Source organism: Tenebrio molitor, chromosome 3 (assembly GCF_963966145.1).
Source record: "Tenebrio molitor chromosome 3, icTenMoli1.1, whole genome shotgun sequence".
NCBI classification, from domain to species: Eukaryota; Metazoa; Arthropoda; class Insecta; order Coleoptera; family Tenebrionidae; genus Tenebrio; species Tenebrio molitor.
This window is the reverse complement of record NC_091048.1, coordinates 29,491,192-29,508,245: the sequence shown is the minus strand read 5'-3', so window position 1 is coordinate 29,508,245 and position 17,054 is coordinate 29,491,192. Positions and strand designations below refer to the sequence as shown.

Sequence of the window (17,054 nt, the reverse complement as noted above, 5' to 3'; positions counted from 1 at the left end):
TGGATGCAATCAGGTCTGATTGACGGCCGACCTTGGACATTCGTAATTAAAAGAAAGTGCAATAAACCGTTGCGTTGTTGTCTGACGCTCGTTTCCGATGTGCCGGAGTGGGGAGTTTGAGCCTCAAAAAGGAGTGGCAACTCGCAGTCCACTTTTTGTCGACCACGATGCGTCCGTTTCTACAATTTGAAAACAATCGACCAGAGGTCACAAACTCCTCGGTTGGGTGTGTTCAGTCTGCGGTCCGCTCAGGTCTCGATTCCGAATTCAAAAAGAAAGAGGGTCCCGGGGTGCAAAACAAAACGACAGCGGCGCACGGTGGATGGAAGAAAAAAAATTATGACCTACGGTAACAACACGCGAATAACGGCCAATTAGCCACGGCACGTAATTGGCCGTTCCACGCTCGCTTAATTAAATGTTTTCGTTGAAAAAATCGAATTAGATACTTTCGAAATGATGATACCATTTTAATTATATCGTTGGGAACGGGTCGGGTGCGTTGGTCAAGGCCGTTGCAAAGCTTTCAGTGACGCCCAAAACAAAAGTACGGTACAAGCGGTGTAGAAAGCGTTCGTCGTAGAAATGGCTATCACCGGTGAGTCTCACTACTTCCTTGCGTCACTGCGTAGCCCAAAAAAAAAGATAAACAACGTGAGTCAGTTGTCGGCAAGATCGCGAACGTCGCCGGTGGTTCTCAAAATGTTTCTTCATTTCTCAATTGTTCCTTATAGTTTTAAATTTTTTTAAACCTCTGCACTAATTTATTGCCAAGCTGCATTTCGCATTTTCAATACATCTTTTTCTATACACCTGTTAATGCTAATATGGCAGTCGTAATGATCTTTATTACTCCTTCCTTATCAGTTCAATTAACATTGGAAAAAGGTAACTTAAATATTTTGTGGCCACAATAAAATACCACTTAATCCGTGGCGCAATGTTTTTTCCCGTGAGTCTAAGCAACTGTATTTTAAAACTGCAAAAAATTGTGATTCATCTGATTTGCAAAAAAAAAATTTTTCTTTTAACCGTTGAGTGATTCTAAACTATTAGCATTTTTTCAAAATATTGCAATCTATTTAGCTTGTTCTGCTCCAATAAAGCACTTAAACCACTTTAACTCTGTCGGCACGAAAGCTCAAGTACGCTTCCACTTTGTGCACGCAGATAGCATACACTTAGAAAACTGTTTACATTCTGTCAAGTACTTGAGAAGACTTCAGATTTATACCGACACCTTTTGTGATGTATCCAAAGCTTTCAGAAATAAAAAGCAACGTTATCTGGTAGCAATCTCAGAAATCGGAAAAAGTTTTGGGTTCACTGGTTTCACAACTGTCAAACCCATCCCCATTTCTACAACGAACAGACTATACATTTGGCGGACAACGCCTAAAGCTCGCGATTTCCAACTTGTAAACATTTCGACACAATAACAACTCCGCTCCGTTATTTCCTGCAGATCGGACATTATTTATAGTCATTACATAACCCAGATTAACTGTGGTTTCTCTAATCTGTGGACTCGTCACGTGCGTACACATCCCAGGGTTCTCAACAACCCAAAAAAAAATCAAACAATAACAAATGGTGTCGTTTTATCCGTATCTTATGGACACTTCGATAAGAACCCATCGATTGCGTGTTTGTTTTGGTGGTGCCGAACAGCACCGTAACCATGGGGTTTCTAACCTGACTCACGGCGAACAAATCGGAAAGTGTGCGGTAGTACGCAGGAAGTTACATCAACTTGGGGGTGCTGACACGCTACGATTCCGCTTTTTACTGTTTTCCACGGAGTTCGTTATGCCGAGCGAGGTCGCGGTTTTTAAACTTTGAACCGTTGCAACCGGTGACAGTTAACTTTTCCATGGTGAAAGTGTTGGCATCACTGCGACGGCAACTTCGCCCCTAACGTAAAATTTTACAAACAACGAAGTTGTAAGATGAAAACGGTTACGGATTTAGTAGTAGTAACGTAAAAATTATGATGCCACGATGTTTGATTTCAAAACATGCCATTTTTGTTTGTCCAAATCCCCAACAACAAACACGGCTATCTGGATCGTATGATAAGTGTCGTTTGTTTGACAAAACTGTCACTTTGACGTTCCAACTGTCAGCTGTCACCGAAAGCTTCGACAAAACTTAGATGCAATTAGCGTACTATCGCGCCGAATACTGTCTTGTTTTTTATCGAAGAGTTTTGTACCAATTTAGATTATGCGATGTTTACAGTTATGGTAGTGTGTACGTTTTCGTCCTTGGTGGAATTGCGGTGTAAATACAACTGTTGGCGTTCCAATTAAGAAAAAAACGTATCGCAATTAGAGCAGTCGTAGTGATCACAATATAGCTAGTACTTTGTGCGCCACTGGAGTCGGTACCACAGGACGCCGCTCCAAAAATAATCCTTCGGGATCAGTGCTCGGCGAGTGAAGCCTCCAAACAAATATAGAACCGAACGGCAGATTAAAAATCGGCAGTTAATTGCAGCGATAACCCACAGATCACCAACGGTACCGCGATCAACGCTGGCAAAACAAAATCCAATTTCCGTTGAAGCGCTACGTCGAAAAAAGCGAAATTGACAGTGGAGGAAGCGGTAAATAAAAACGAAATTAAAAGGAGTCGAGTGCAGTTTCCGGCTGCGGAGCGCAATTAATTCAACAATTAGTCAATTAACGCGAGAAAGTGCGGCCGAGACGGTCCGGCCCTGCACTAAAAAATTGTAATAATTCCGCTCCGAAAATCCCAACGAAAGTGGACGAAAGTGTACCCTCGCGGGATCCATAATTCATAAACGAAAACAAATCACGGCGGAACGGGGTTAATCGGTGCAACTGGTGCGCGACCGAAGCACCAGAGCTACTGGGGGGCTGCGGAGACGATGCAAAAATCCACACTCACAGACTGAATATGACTCCTATTGTCTTCGTGACGATTCCCATCTTTACTCGCACTTTGTGTGTCCCTCGGACATCGAAAACTCGCACACCCTACACCACCGCGTGAAGAAGTCCGACCGCTCTTTCGGACCGGCTGTGCATGCTCCCGACCGCCGCACACGCCGCAACTCTAGTAAATCGCGAAGGTGGACAGAGACGAACTGCTCGACCGGTAGGTGGGGACGAACTATTCGTGCGGCGGGCCGCACGCCACCGAAACTAGACCGGTGCGGAAAGCCGGCGAGGAAAATCGACTTTCCGCGGCCGCCAACGGCGATGATGTCAGGGAAGTAGACCGATCACGGCCGGGAGATAACGACGCAAGGGAACCACTCCGGAAGCGGCCAAATCCACAACTGGAGTGAGACCCGAGGTCGAGGAATCTGGAAGCTCTCTGGAGCGGAAATTTCCAAGACGACCACGAAGACGAATTTTATGTTTTGTTTGTCTTGTTTTAATTGTTTTTTGACATTTTAATATTTACTTTATCAATTAAGGCACCACTCGAGAATTCCCCAAGAGATCTAGGTAGGTATCTGAAAGGTGGCGAAAATATGCGATTAACCTCCGCGGGGGCGACCTTCTAGTTTGCTAAAATAACGACGGCCGTGGCGGTTGTTTATGGCCAATAAAAAGAATTCTTTGTCGGGAAGAGTACGATCTGCGGATAATTTATTTACGCGTGAATGACAACACTGCGCTCCTGGTCTAATTATATGACATAAACAACACCATTAGTCATGACAAATCGAGTTATAACAAGTCAGAGCCTCGTGACTAATCTGGTATAAACATTTAATCTCGCTCGGTACTTCTGTAATTGCTCTGCCAGCACCGGAACAACCCCGTCAAGAATGTCTCCTTTTGTACCTACCGGAGACCTTCGGAGCGCATAAAAATCCGTCCGCAACTCGGACAATGCCTACGAATCCGCCCCCCGAACCCAATCACTATTATGATGTAGGGGACGAGCTGGTCGAACCCTTTCTCTAATTGCCCCCTTGCTCCTCCAAATGATATGGTTTCGGGCAACAACGCGAAATTTATTACGGTTTAATTTGTACGCGGACGAATCACCGGCACAGGACCGGACTGATTTATACCCAGCCCCGTCATAAACCGGCGGCGACTGTCCGACACCCTAAAACTTTCTCCTTCCGTTGAACGTTGGGCAATCGCATTTTCTGGAAACGCACCGAAAGAATTTCGCATCCGAGCACGATCCGATTCCGATTTCGAAACGGAAGACATGTGTCCGAGCCCAAACAACCGTCCGGGGGTCAACGATTCCGTTGAGGCGGCCGTCGAGGTGCCGCAACAACGACCTTTGTCAGCGAAGAATCGGAAGCGGAGGCGATCTCGCTGACGAGATGAAGAACTAATCGAAATCGAAACGTATAGTGCGTTCGACGGAGAAATGGGGATCGGAGAACGACGTTTCGGGGGCGAAATCCGGAAGATGAATCGGCGAATTTATGATTTATAAAGCCAGGATTGGGAATTGCGCGATTATCGAACGGTTTGCGTTTTGTCCACGTTTCGGAGGAACGAGGTGTACCACCCGCGTGCTCTTCAGATTTTATGGCGGGAAATTCACACGAGGTCCGACAGGTGATTTGATTATGCCATCCGGGACGGACGAATGTGGCCCACATGTTGCCAAAATATGCAAAACGGAACGATAAGGTGGAAAATCTCGAACAGCGCCGGTGCCTTTTACTTTCGATCTCGGCGAAAAAATCGATTGGCAATTGCGAAAAAATACAGTGGAACTAATGACGGCCGATTACTAATTGTCGACGCAATAAAATTCGCAAAGCGACAAAATATTTGTTTAAGAGAATAAAGCGCGGCCACTCCCCGCGACAAGATTAAGCCGACACTCTCAGGACAAAGCGTTACACATTTGCGAACAATAATTAAATTAGACCGTGACGTAACAGCAAAACAGATTTCATTTGGAATCCTTTCGATTTGGGGGGCAATTTTCGCGTGCTAAATGTTTCAAGGACGCGGCGGCGAATTTTCAAAAATATCGCACCGACCGCACCAATCCTTTTCCCATGTTTATCCGACGAGGAATTTATTATCAACAATGATTATTTACGAGCGCGTTCCCACTTCCCTCCGGCGGGACCTTCGAGCGTGACGTAACCCACACTCCGGGGTAGACATTCAGATATTTGCATTGTTTAAAAAAAAATTTAAATGACACTGGAACATCTCCAGTTCCTCACACGCGTCGCGTCATTATCGCATTAAGGCCGAGGTCAGGGTTGGCCCACACCGGCGACCCAGAACGTCACCAGTTTTACGTTTTTTACCGAATTATTTTTGTAACCGCACCCGGAGAGATGAATTCCGCTCGATTCATTTTCTTTCGTTCTGGTAACGCGCACTTTTCGAGTGCTCAAGCAACGACTCCACCACCACAAGAGCGAGTTTTTTTCCCTGATTGCTCGCAACAAGCTCGATTGTAATTTTGTTTCTTTGAAAAAATCCGTGTGTTACGTAATGATGTATGTAATAGACTTGTACGAGTATGGTCGAAATGTTTTGGATATGGATTGTCAAACTCAAGGTCGCTAAAAACGTATGATTGAACAGTACATTAGTGAGATCTGTCATAAATTTCAATAACCTTATTGGCGCGTTTAGTTACTTTTGCTGGTAGTGCCAACTTAACGACAAGTCCCCAATCCACATCCATAACGTTCCGGCTATAGATACAGTGTGGAATAAAATACAAAAAAAAAGGCCTAACCTCAAAATATATATCCAAATTCCAAATGTGATTTATTGCGAAGGGATGATATGAATGCAAAGTTGAGATTGAGATTAAAAACGAGCTAACAAAAGCAAGTCACAGCTAGTGTTGAAAGTGGCCACCAACGTTTGTTAATCCAATTTAGTAAATTGTAACAATTGTCAATTCGATTGATGATATTTACTGACAGAACTAATAGTTATAGTCCTTTTTTTTTTAAATCAATTGTCAATGTCAAAATTCCCTCAAAGACCAGACTGTACCACCCTAAAACCTTTCGTTTCGGGACAGTCTATCGTAAAATCTCCCTAGATCAGGTTTGAGGTTATATCAGTAATTTTCAAATGTTAGAAAAGTTTCAGGTGTAACCAAATTTTATACCAAGACAAGAAATAAAGACGATAATGACACTGAAAAGTGCAACTGAACATATACAGGAAAATGGGAATTTATTTAATGGGTTATATAAGCAGTTTACCTATTCATTTTCAGAATCTAACCCCCAATCGTCTTCCGAATATGATTCTGCGGAAGAGGAATGTCCTCAATTGGTAGATATCTCATCAATTTTTTCCAGTCCTCTCTAATCAGTTCCTCGCAGTGACGAACCCATACATTAAAAGAAAATACCTCGAATATCTTTACTGCAATTTAGCATGGTCGGTTTTTCTGTCTGCATTTCTTCACGTTATCTAATCATAGCCAACTTTTCTCGTTGTATTAGATCCTTGTTTTCGGAAACTCATTTAACTTTGTATTTTTATTTAAATGTAATTGCGGCTTCAATAGCGCAAGCGCCTTCGCATCAAAATGACTGACATACAGTTGACATTTTACGTTGCCAATCTAGTAACTATCAAATAACCAGTGGCTTATACCAACATGACAACACTTTGACAAGTGATTTTTTTAAAAATTGGACTATGGGCACTTCAAAAAAAACGTAGAGCGGTTCAGGAATAATTTACCTGTGAAAAAATTTCAAAGCAAACTAGATGAAAATCATTTTGTTCCACACTGTATAAAAAAAAGCAGACAATAAAAGTTTGACAGTTTAAAATGAAAATCCCCAGGATCGACGGAGCGTCCATTTCTATTTCTAGACCTGGAGACCTCTACAGCGCCGATTCGCTAATTTCTGGGCGATTATCTTGATTACCGACAATGCACTTCATTCTTTTCGAGTTCACACTCGATCCGATTACAATGCATTCGTGTCTTGTGTAAACGCTGAATGTCATTACAAAATAATGATTTCCTTTGGCGTTTAACCTCAACAAGCAGGATTTTTATTCAATTTTCGAGGCATTGTATGCGTAATTGCGAGAGCACGCACGACCCCAAACTGGGAAAGCCAAAACGGACTCGATTTCGTCCGGGCCCAGGTAGAAGGAAAAAATCCCGTTAGCGTCGAGCCCGAGGGCCTGCGACGTCTCCCACCTGCACTTTTCTTCGACGCATCGTCGCGTGGAGCGGAAATTTTTCGTGGAGGTGCGAATCTCGCGATTCGCTTCCGTAAAAAAACTTGCAAATTGCCGACGAAAATAGCAAAGAGGTGCTAATCGATCGGGCGAAAACACGATTTCGTCACGAGATCGATATGTGTAGCGAGGCCGATCGCCGAACAATCACGTTTCATTCAAATCAGCAGCGGCGAAAAAAGTGCCCCAAAAACGACGGTTGCTCAAGACGCCGCACGTGATCCAATCAAGAGCGAGCGCCTCCGATATGTGTCCCGCGAATTAGTGCGTGAAGTGGCGGTTGAGGTAATTAACGGCTCCGAGGGGGCCGTGACGCAACCGGATTATGCACCCTCGTGTTGCATAAATTTCCACCGGAAAAACATTCACGGCGGGCCATCTGCTAGCCGCCAAGGTCGCATCCAACTCCCTTGAATTATTTCTTATTTGCGATAATTGTCGGAACAGGTGCGGACCGGACGCGTATTGTGTGCACCGGTTGTGCACCAACCCTTCGGAGCAGATGGTTTTCGCGACGAAACTTCCACGACCGTTTTTAGACCCAAGTGCGGAACGCGAAGAAAATTGGGAAATTATGTTTACGATCAGCTCGAATTACTCAACGAGCAAAGGTGGAATCGGTCGGTGTTTCCGTTCCCGCCGATGGGAAAGCGCGTGACCTTCGAAGACCGATGTTGACAGGAGTGACAGGTGTTTCGTCAGGGTTGAGTCCAAAACGCTGTACTTTGTATTGTGAGAGCGGTTACCGTTTTGTTCGAAAAGGAAACCCAACAATCCACTCGGCTTTCAGATGTTTTGCCCATCTTGAGTGTTCACACGGCAAAGCCCCGAATTCCATACCAAATCCGTTAGTTCTCGTACAAAAAAAATCTACAAAGTGAAGATTACATATGAATGTCCCAAAAATAGAATTATTACCTAAACTTTTTTGATCAAACGTATTAAAAACCTGGTATTGTTCGATTTCCGTCGCATCATTTACAAATAAAATACGAAAACGGGAGAAATGTGCGGTTGGCAACAATTTAATTGGAGTGGAAGTACTAGAACGGGGCGCCCTCTGTTCTGTAACACCAGCCCATCGGTTGATTAGAGTGGGAGGACTGGACGGAGGGCGCCCTCTGTCCATCTGTCAAACGTCAAAATGGGGGGCTCACCTTAGCAGGATGGTGAGGTGGACGTCGTGGCTGAGCCTGTCCAACGCGGTCGTCCCGTCGACCCTGACCGCGTTGACCTTGTCCCTCAGCGACAGCGACGTCCCGATGGGGTGGTGCCTTTCGCGTAAAATATCAAAAATATTGGGTTGTCTCAAGAAGGCCACGACTTTGTCGTTGTAGGCGACGGGAACTTCCGGTAGGTTGCTGGCCGAGACGAAACTCGTTGTGGTGGTGGGCCTCGGAGGCGGCACGGGGGCCTGGAAAAAACCCTCTGTCAAAACACAACTTTTCGCGACACGCCTCCCCGATCGAGCTGGATGATGACTTACTTGTCCGTCGTCCGACATTCTTCGCGTATACGAGATCGGTTCCGTCGGCACTCTGGGGTCCATGTAAGTAGTCTTCTTGTGCGTGTGATCGATGAAGAATTGCTAAGGTGTTAGTAGTTGTGTTAGTCGGAAGCCACCTCGCCCCATTTTGTTAAGTGTCAAGGTACGAACCTTTGCGTTGCGATCTTTCTTCGTGTCCCATCCTTCCGGCAGGTCGGCGTTGGTGTCGGCGAACATGTTCACCAACGCGACCAGTTCCTTGTTGTGCTGGTACTTGTCGAAGACCGCCGGGTCGCGTCTGATCCGCACGATCATGTGTTTGAGGGTGGGGTTCCTGTTGTATAAAAATAAGGCATCCTGGAAGGACACTCGTAAGACAGGATAATCGTGGAACCGTCGTCGCACTACCTGATTCATGTGTAAAATCGTAAAAAAGTCGGGCCTCGTCAGGAGTCGACACCCGGGGGGCGCCGCCGAGTAGTCCATCACGTCCAACCTGTTCGAACTGATCGTCCTCCTGATGCTTTGGTATCTCCTGTCCAGCTGCCTGCGGTGCTGGTCGGCCCCTCCGCCGTTCAAAACCGAGCTGCTGTTGCCCCCGGGCCTGGTCCACGACGTCGTCCTCGTGGCGTGGTCGATGTAGAAGACGCGACCGTGGCTGTCCATCCTGGCCTCCCACGCTACGACACCGTCAACAAACATTCAAACCGACGAGACTCGGGTGGTACTCACATGGCGGCAGGGGCTCCTCGTGCTCTCCCGGTATCTCCGACACGGTCAGAATCCGGTGGCTCCGCTCCGGAATCGAGGGCAACCTCGTCGTGCTCAACCTCTGCAACGGCAGAGGCATCCCGCCGCTGGCCTCGCCGCGCGCCAAGTCGTGACTCCTCACCTCGGGACTCCTCCTGTCGACGCTCCGCAACTCGGACAGCGCGATCAGACTCAGCCTGGGGTTGTCTTTGGCCGGTTTGGGCTCTCCGCCGGCGCCGTTGCACTCCGACCACGCGTCGAGACTCTCCAACGGCCTCACCTCCGCTTGTTTGACCTCGGGCGGCGGCGGTGGCGCTTCTTGAGCCTCCGCATCCGCGGATTTGAGCGTCGGAGGTCGCAAATCCGCGTTTCGCGGCTTCCTCGAGCGATGAGTCGGCGTGGGGGGACAGACCGGGAGAGCGCCGCTTAACCCCGCGACGCGGTCCAGGGCTTTGGGGTGGGGCCGCGCGAACTCCACTTTGGGCTTGTGCGCGGGAGTCTGACACGCTTCCTCTTCCGCGCCGACCTCGGGCTTCTGGAGCGACCCCAGTCTGGTCAGGGGTTTGTGGGGCTTGAGCGCCAGATCCGACCCCTCCCCGTCGACCGCCTCCGCCGAACTACAGCTCTGCGTCGACAGCGAACTCTGACTATCCTTAGGTTCTAACGCTAAATGAGCATTTGCGATTGGACTAGAAATCGTATTCTTGGACAACACCGTCGTAATGTAGTTGTCGCTGCCGATCAGCTTCTTGCCGTTTTCGAGAAACGCGGCTTTGATCTTGTTGGTGGAGAGGGTCACGTCCACGTCCGAGACCGAACTCGCCGGCGACGACGTCTTGTAGTCCTCGTCGGTGTCGATCAGCTCGAAATTGAAAGTGTCCTCCGGCTTCTGCATCTTCTTCGGCTTGTTCTCTCTGATGACCGCGGGCGGCGCGAACCCCGCGCTCACCGCGTGCGACCTCTCCAACGGCCTGTGCGACGTCCTGGGCGGCAGCGGCGGCGCCATCTGCTCGCCCCCGAAATCGAAACTGCAGGCGCTGCCGCCGCCCTCTTTGGCCTCGCCCGAACTGTACGCCGTCCAGATCTGGTAGTACTCCTTGCTGGGCGACTTCTGGTTCAGTTTCGACCTGATCTTCTTCTTCGTACCACCCATATTGGTACTCTCCGACCTGACCAGACCGTTGATCGACTTCTTCTTCACCCCCGCGAACAACTCGTCCTTGCGGGTGTTCAAGTCCTCGAGCGAATTCGAACTCTTCAACGCCGGGATCTCCGACTCGTCCTGGAACGCGTCGTTCTCGATGCCATTGCACTTGTGTCTCTGTTTCACTTTTATTAATCTCTTCAGCTTGTCGGTGGGGTGCTTTATTATGAGGGAGTCGGTCTGAGCTAAGTAGTCTAGTGTAGTACCGTCGTAGTATCGGAAGCACAACAGTTTTTCACAGTCTGGAAAACAAACAATTAGTCACAGAATCGGAACGGTCGAATCGGTGGTGTTTACCATTGTGGGAAGGAATATCCAGGAGCCACATGGTGCTCGGGTCCTGGCCGGTGACCTTTTGCCTCGCCAGGCACTCTTCTGCGCTGTTGCTATCTGGAAACGAAAAGGGGGCACGGTCAGCATAATCCCACAGGAAGCGCACACCAATTATCACCACGCAAGCGATAAATAATTCCCAAAAACCTGTCACCCACAACCCATTCTGTTCGTGGACATGCAACCGAAAAAAATTCTGCAAAAAAAACATTACTCCCAATTCATCAGAGTTCTAAAAACTACTCGAATTTTCTTGGTTGTTTGTGAAATGGCACGAACAATCCATCATTAATTAATTTTTGATGACAAATGGTCGATTTAAATTTGACAGTTGATTGTGATGTAGACAACCAGCAATGCACGCGTGTATTGTGGTCTGCACATCTGAACTCTTGTCTATGGGATTGGGAATCGAAAATTTGGAGGTTAGCTTTCTTGCAAACGATCCGGAAAGTGTGACGATTTAATGCGGCGACAAATAAAGCATTTCCTGGGCAAGGTAATCGCGGAATGCAACAACCGCCTCCGCGCCGATACCGCCTGTCGCGTCCGAAATCCCGTCGTTCTAAAATCGGGCGATTCCCCGAAACGGAAGAAACCGCCCCTTCGCCAGATGAATCACATCCCCCGTGAGTCAAAACTGTGGTTTTCGGAAATGGCCAACATTCCGTCGCCCGACCATTCTTCCGGTCTCATTGTGCGCCGCACCGGATATAGGACGTCCGATCCGGCTTCCAACGCAGGTAACAATACCGGTTCCGTTTCCCCTTCGCCGCCGACATCTGTTCGTGATCTCGTGCTGTGCACCCAACACCCTAATCGTCGAAGGGGGATGGCACGGGAGTGGAACTATTTATAGATTGATTGTCAGGCGCGGGTACAAATTTGGACGGCGGCGATTTTTCGCCGCCACGCGGCAGAAGCGTCCGATCAATTCGGGTCACGTCGCTTCCATCCAGATCCGCTCGTCGGACGGTTCCCACGAGAAAACGCGATGTTCGTGAAGAAACGACAAAGGAAGAAGGGTTGGATGCGTTAATGGACGACGTCAACGCCGCAACTCTCCGACTCGAATAATAACTTCATTAGAGGCTCGTAGAGAAGCTTCCGGTGCTTGCCGGAAGTGTATGTACAAGTCATCGTGTCAGACGGATCGCGGTTGAGTAGTCCGTTGAGTGCGTGTGGCCCCGATTGAAAACCGCTCATTCATGCCGAGACAGTCAATGGAGGTGCCGCCGCCAACAGACGAAATCTCGCCAAGCTACTGACAGTTGATGACAACGTAACGACCAACGAGAGTCTGGTTGGAGGCGATTTAAATGACAAAGTCAAGACTGTTGTCCTTGGACGTTGCCAAATCAGCCACAATCGATGCATCGAGGATTGATGACGAGGTCGTTTTGATTAAAGGACGACTGACAAGTTAATCTGACACGCAATAACGTGGAAACTGGAATTGTTGAGATTTGAAAAATTGGAACGGAATGACAATAAATACGAGGCGAACTGTCTCTTGGTGTCAATTAAACGTCAGTTTAAATGACAATTTGGATTCGGGTCGGATCCAAGGCCGCCGGAGACAGTCCAGTTGGCGCTGATTAAACGTCAGATAAGTTAATCGACGGCAACGGCTGCAACTTGCAGTTTCTTTTCTCGGTGTCGTCACGCAGGATTAGGAAAAATCGTTCGATAACAATCACATCGTGGAGGTGAAAAAGTGTCCCACGACTAATTACTTAAGTAATTGCGGAAGAATTCAATTAATATTTATGGGAAGACGTGTGGACGTTGCAACGGCGAACGACTTAATCGTTACTAATTAGGAGATCTCGTTTCAATTTGGAAAAGATCGATTTGCTTTCACGTGTTGCTCATTTGGCCGTCGACGGGCTCGGCCGGATCAGTTATCGGCTGATGCTCAAAACTAATGAAATATACGGTGTGAACGCGTAATTAGATCGATTCCGAGAAGGCAAACGAGGCATTTTCAGCACTCCATAAAGCACGAGTTTACGAGGTTCGAGGCGGAATTACGACGCCGTCGGAACGCCCGATCCAGACTTTTTGCTCTTTCTGTGCCTCCATCAGAAGTGGGATGGAGCCAGGATATTTTTTAATGTGGGCATATACCGGGTGGTATATGCCGCCGGTATCCCTCGCTCCCATTAGCGAAAACACAAAATACTACTTAATCAATATAGATAATGCCAACTGACACGACACGCTGACTTTCATTTTTTTTTCGCTATTTTTGCATGCGCCGGAAGTGACCTTAACTTTGAACAATCAACTGGAACGGCCTGCATGTTTATACATTTTTTCGACGGTTGTTCTGCAAATAAAAAATCGAAAAAAAAATCTTCGGAACGAGTGGACGACACGGCGTGCCATTGTGCGTTCGTGAATCGTCGAGAATTCCCAACTCCTTATTATTCTACGATGTACAATGACCCTAAAACTTGCAGAGGAACAGTTACATCGTCAATTGACTGTCAGCAAACTGGCCGTGATAAAACGAGAGTACTAGTAACAAACTGAACAAAACTAAAAACAACGTTTCAGCTGTTCGATGGAGATATCCGTTTCAGGTGGAAACAGTTCAGGTTTCGCATCACGTGGCCCACTCGTGGTCAGATTCTACCACCAGACCCATCGCGGCCAAAGCTGGTGTCGATTTTTGGTGCATTCTGACGTTTGACACTGGTGCAAAATCTCGAAGCGACAAAATCCATAATCGCCTCGTTTCCCGTGGGATCAAAAAATCCGGTGGAATTTTGGCGTCCCTCCGGATCCCGCCGCCAAAGATCCGAAGCATCTCCGCCTCGATCCCAGAATAGCTCGCCGTCCCGAAAATCTCGATCGGATTAATCGCGAACCGATGCGTCTGGCCGCAAATAAAACCGCGTTTACTGCCGATGTTTCCTGTGTTTATTTGCGCGAAGTGTATCCGGTCGGGGTGCGTTTCCGCTTTCGGCGGTGACGAAACGCGGGGCGGAAATTGGGCAACGGTTAGGCGGAGAAAAGCGACAAACAATAATAAAAAGACGTCATTGTGCAATCATACCATTTCCACGGGCGACGTGCACGGCTTAGCAAGGCGACATCCCGGCGGTGGCGGCGGAGGACGAGCGCGGTTTGGCCGCGGTGCGGTTTGTTTCGAGTGCGCTGATCGCGAACACGGAATGTCAATCGAGGGACGGGATGTTCGCGTCGAGAGATAGCTCTGTATAAATAGCGCGGCGCGAGATGAAATTGTCGAGCCGAAGATCACACGTGCTTGCACTTTGCCAACGAAACACGCTCGTTTCCGATCATCTCGCACCGGCATCCTGCGCTTCCACCCGAACCAACAACTCGCAACATTTCCCAACACGCTCGCTGATCCAAATCATTATTTTTATTTTTTTTAATAATCTGCCCACCACACACCCGGTGCACAGCATTCAGGCCTAACTTATTCATCATCACTCCGGATTAATTTACATTAATTGCACTAAAGACTCTTCATTTTCTTCTTTTCTCGAGGCCGGCGAAGGTCGCGCCCGCCTCCGCCGATTCCGTTCCACTTTCCCCGATGTCCCCTTTGCGGCGGACGGCGCCGCCATCTGTCCAATTAGGGGCGAATGCCCACCTGATCGGCGGTGCACGCGGTATATGGAAATGAGAACGTGCAGAGGTGTTCCCGGGCGACATTCAACCTGCCGCGCGCTCCTCCGCCACGGTGAAAGACCGGAGCCGCCCACGTGGCGGCGCGAGAAAAAATCGGAACGTTCTTGTCGGGGGGCGATCTCCGAAAGTGACGGCCGCCCCCGCCGCGTCCTATCTGTGACGCGGACCGGAAGCGGCGACATGTGCAGCATCCGACCGCCGGATATGACACGCATTCGGTGGGACATGCGGCTCATAATTAATCATCTCATTAGTGGAGTTTCGAGGACGAAATTTCGCAGGAATGCAGGTGTTAATTGGTATGCCTGGTCGGAGGCGAGGCGGTGCGGACCGGCGAAGGACGAGGTCCGATCTAGACGATGACACCGACGCCGCGTGCACATGTGGAGCGGACGCAAGTTGACGTCACTTTCGACAAACGCGAAGGATTAATCGAAATTCGAGGAAGGGGGGGCGACAAACGTCGAATTCCCTTTAAAAAGTGTGACTTCGGACGAATGGAGCCGGTCAGATCACTGGGTAAATTTTGTTGGGAAAATGTGCAAGAACGGGAGAATTTCCGTTGTAAATAGCAAACATCTGTGATCATTTCATTAATAATTTCATCCCACGCTACACCATTTACAATAACAATAATAATTTGTATCTTGTAACTACTATGAAAACACTAGTGTGAAGTTAAGCAACGTCGATTCAAGTCAGTGTTTGGATGGGTGGCCGCGGCAATTGCGTTGCGTTGTAACTTCTATACTTCAATGAACAAACTACGTTTTGTGGGCGTATAGCAAAAACAAATGAAAACATTTAAAAAATGTACTTTCAACGGAATTATCATTACTTGATGGAAGTATCCGGAATGATAAATAAATCCGGCCTCGATACGGTGCTCCCTTTTCGTAATTTGTATCTTACAGTTTAGAAACAGATTACGTCAATACGCAAAACAACATATTTTTGTCAGAAAAAACTGGAAGTTGAACTGACGTTGTTTCAACGTTCTTTACGATTCCGAAAATAAATTGCATTTCTGGAAAAACAAACGTATCACCGGTTCAAGGTTATCAAAACACGTTAATTTATTAACAACAGTATCGTCGAGTTTTATGTTTGCTTAACAATTTAATTTAATTTTCTGATTGTGACATTGTTTTTGTTTATCTATTGTTCTTTTAAAAAAATGGAGGACTGAAGAGTGAAAAATGTCAAATTGAAGCTTCCAGGTATTTCAAATCAAATGTGCATAAATTAAAAAAATAAAGGACCTGTGCTCAAATGGCCTGGTGTTTGCTTTGATTTTTATTAACGTAGGACGTAGCTTGATCAGCTGTCAACCCGTAAATGTCAAACGTCATTCATGTAACCAACAAACACTGGTGTGAATTACGTATTTCTTTTGCAAAAAAACACAACACGACTATGATTTCATTTACAATAAAAACTACGCTGAAAGTAAGGTTATGTATCGGAAGGTCAAGAGGGTATCAACTAAAAAAACGATGCACGTTTGCAGAAGAGAGAGAGAAGAGTACAATGGTCTATTTGAACAGTAATTTTTTTGAACGCTCGTTATATAGATACCATAAATAAAATCGCAGGAAATTAGTGCGTTTCCTTTGCAAAACGGAAACACGTGTAAATTTCTCGTTCTTCTCTTCATCCTACGTTGCAATTTTTACAATAATAATAATAATAACAAAAATTGTATCTTGTAGTTTGAAATCGATTACGTCAAGACGGAAAACAATATACAGTCTGTCCAAAAAGTCTGGAAACACCCAAATGAAAACGTGACGCATAATTTTTGAAAAAAATCTACAGGTCAATTAGTATTTTAAAAAAGATTTCTGCTGATATTTTTTTGGTCTTTTCGATGACCTTGAAAATTAGTTTTTTTCCAGGAAATTTCTTATGTAAATTGAAAATGTTTTTGACCATCGGGTAGACAATTAAAAGATCTATTAAAAACGGTAGTAAAAATGCGACGTTGCGATTTAAACTCTTTCAAGGTCATCAAAAACAGCAAACAGATACCATCAACAGAAAGCTTTTTGGAAAACACTAGTTCACCTGTTTTTGCGTTTTTCTCGAAAATCATTCGTTTCTATTTTATTGGGGTGTTTCCAGACTTTTTGGACACACTGGACGTATTTTATTCTTCAAAATTTCAAAAATAAGTTGCATTTTGGGAAAACAATAATGTCGGAGGTTCAAGGTCCTAGAAGCAAATTAATTTATAAACAACAATATCATCGAATTTATAAATGCTTATCAATTCGGTAATTTTTATTTTTTAGCTGGAATTGTGAAATAATTTTTGTTTCAAAGAAACAAATGGAATATGTATTGAAAAATTTTAAATGTGAAACTCAAACTTCCAAGGGGCTTTTTAACTTAGAAAAAAAAAGCATTTAAA

General features: G+C 46.5%; 1 protein-coding gene across 8 annotated transcripts in view; it reads right to left on the bottom strand.

Annotated features, from left to right (window-relative positions):
- Nucleotides 1-17,054, bottom strand: part of Hecw (Hecw ubiquitin protein ligase) — a 32,697-nt gene that overhangs the window by 2,282 nt on the left and 13,361 nt on the right. For 3 of the 8 annotated variants that reach the window (XM_069041263.1, XM_069041268.1, XM_069041267.1), the window contains exons 2-6: nt 10,937-11,029; nt 9,418-10,881; nt 9,094-9,365; nt 8,857-9,042; nt 8,357-8,787 (exon numbers count right to left, since the gene is read on the bottom strand). In XM_069041263.1, coding sequence (XP_068897364.1) covers nt 8,357-8,787; nt 8,857-9,042; nt 9,094-9,365; nt 9,418-10,881; nt 10,937-11,029 — 2,446 coding nt within the window. The other 5 variants (XM_069041264.1, XM_069041269.1, XM_069041266.1 and 2 more) reach the window with 5 other exon arrangements.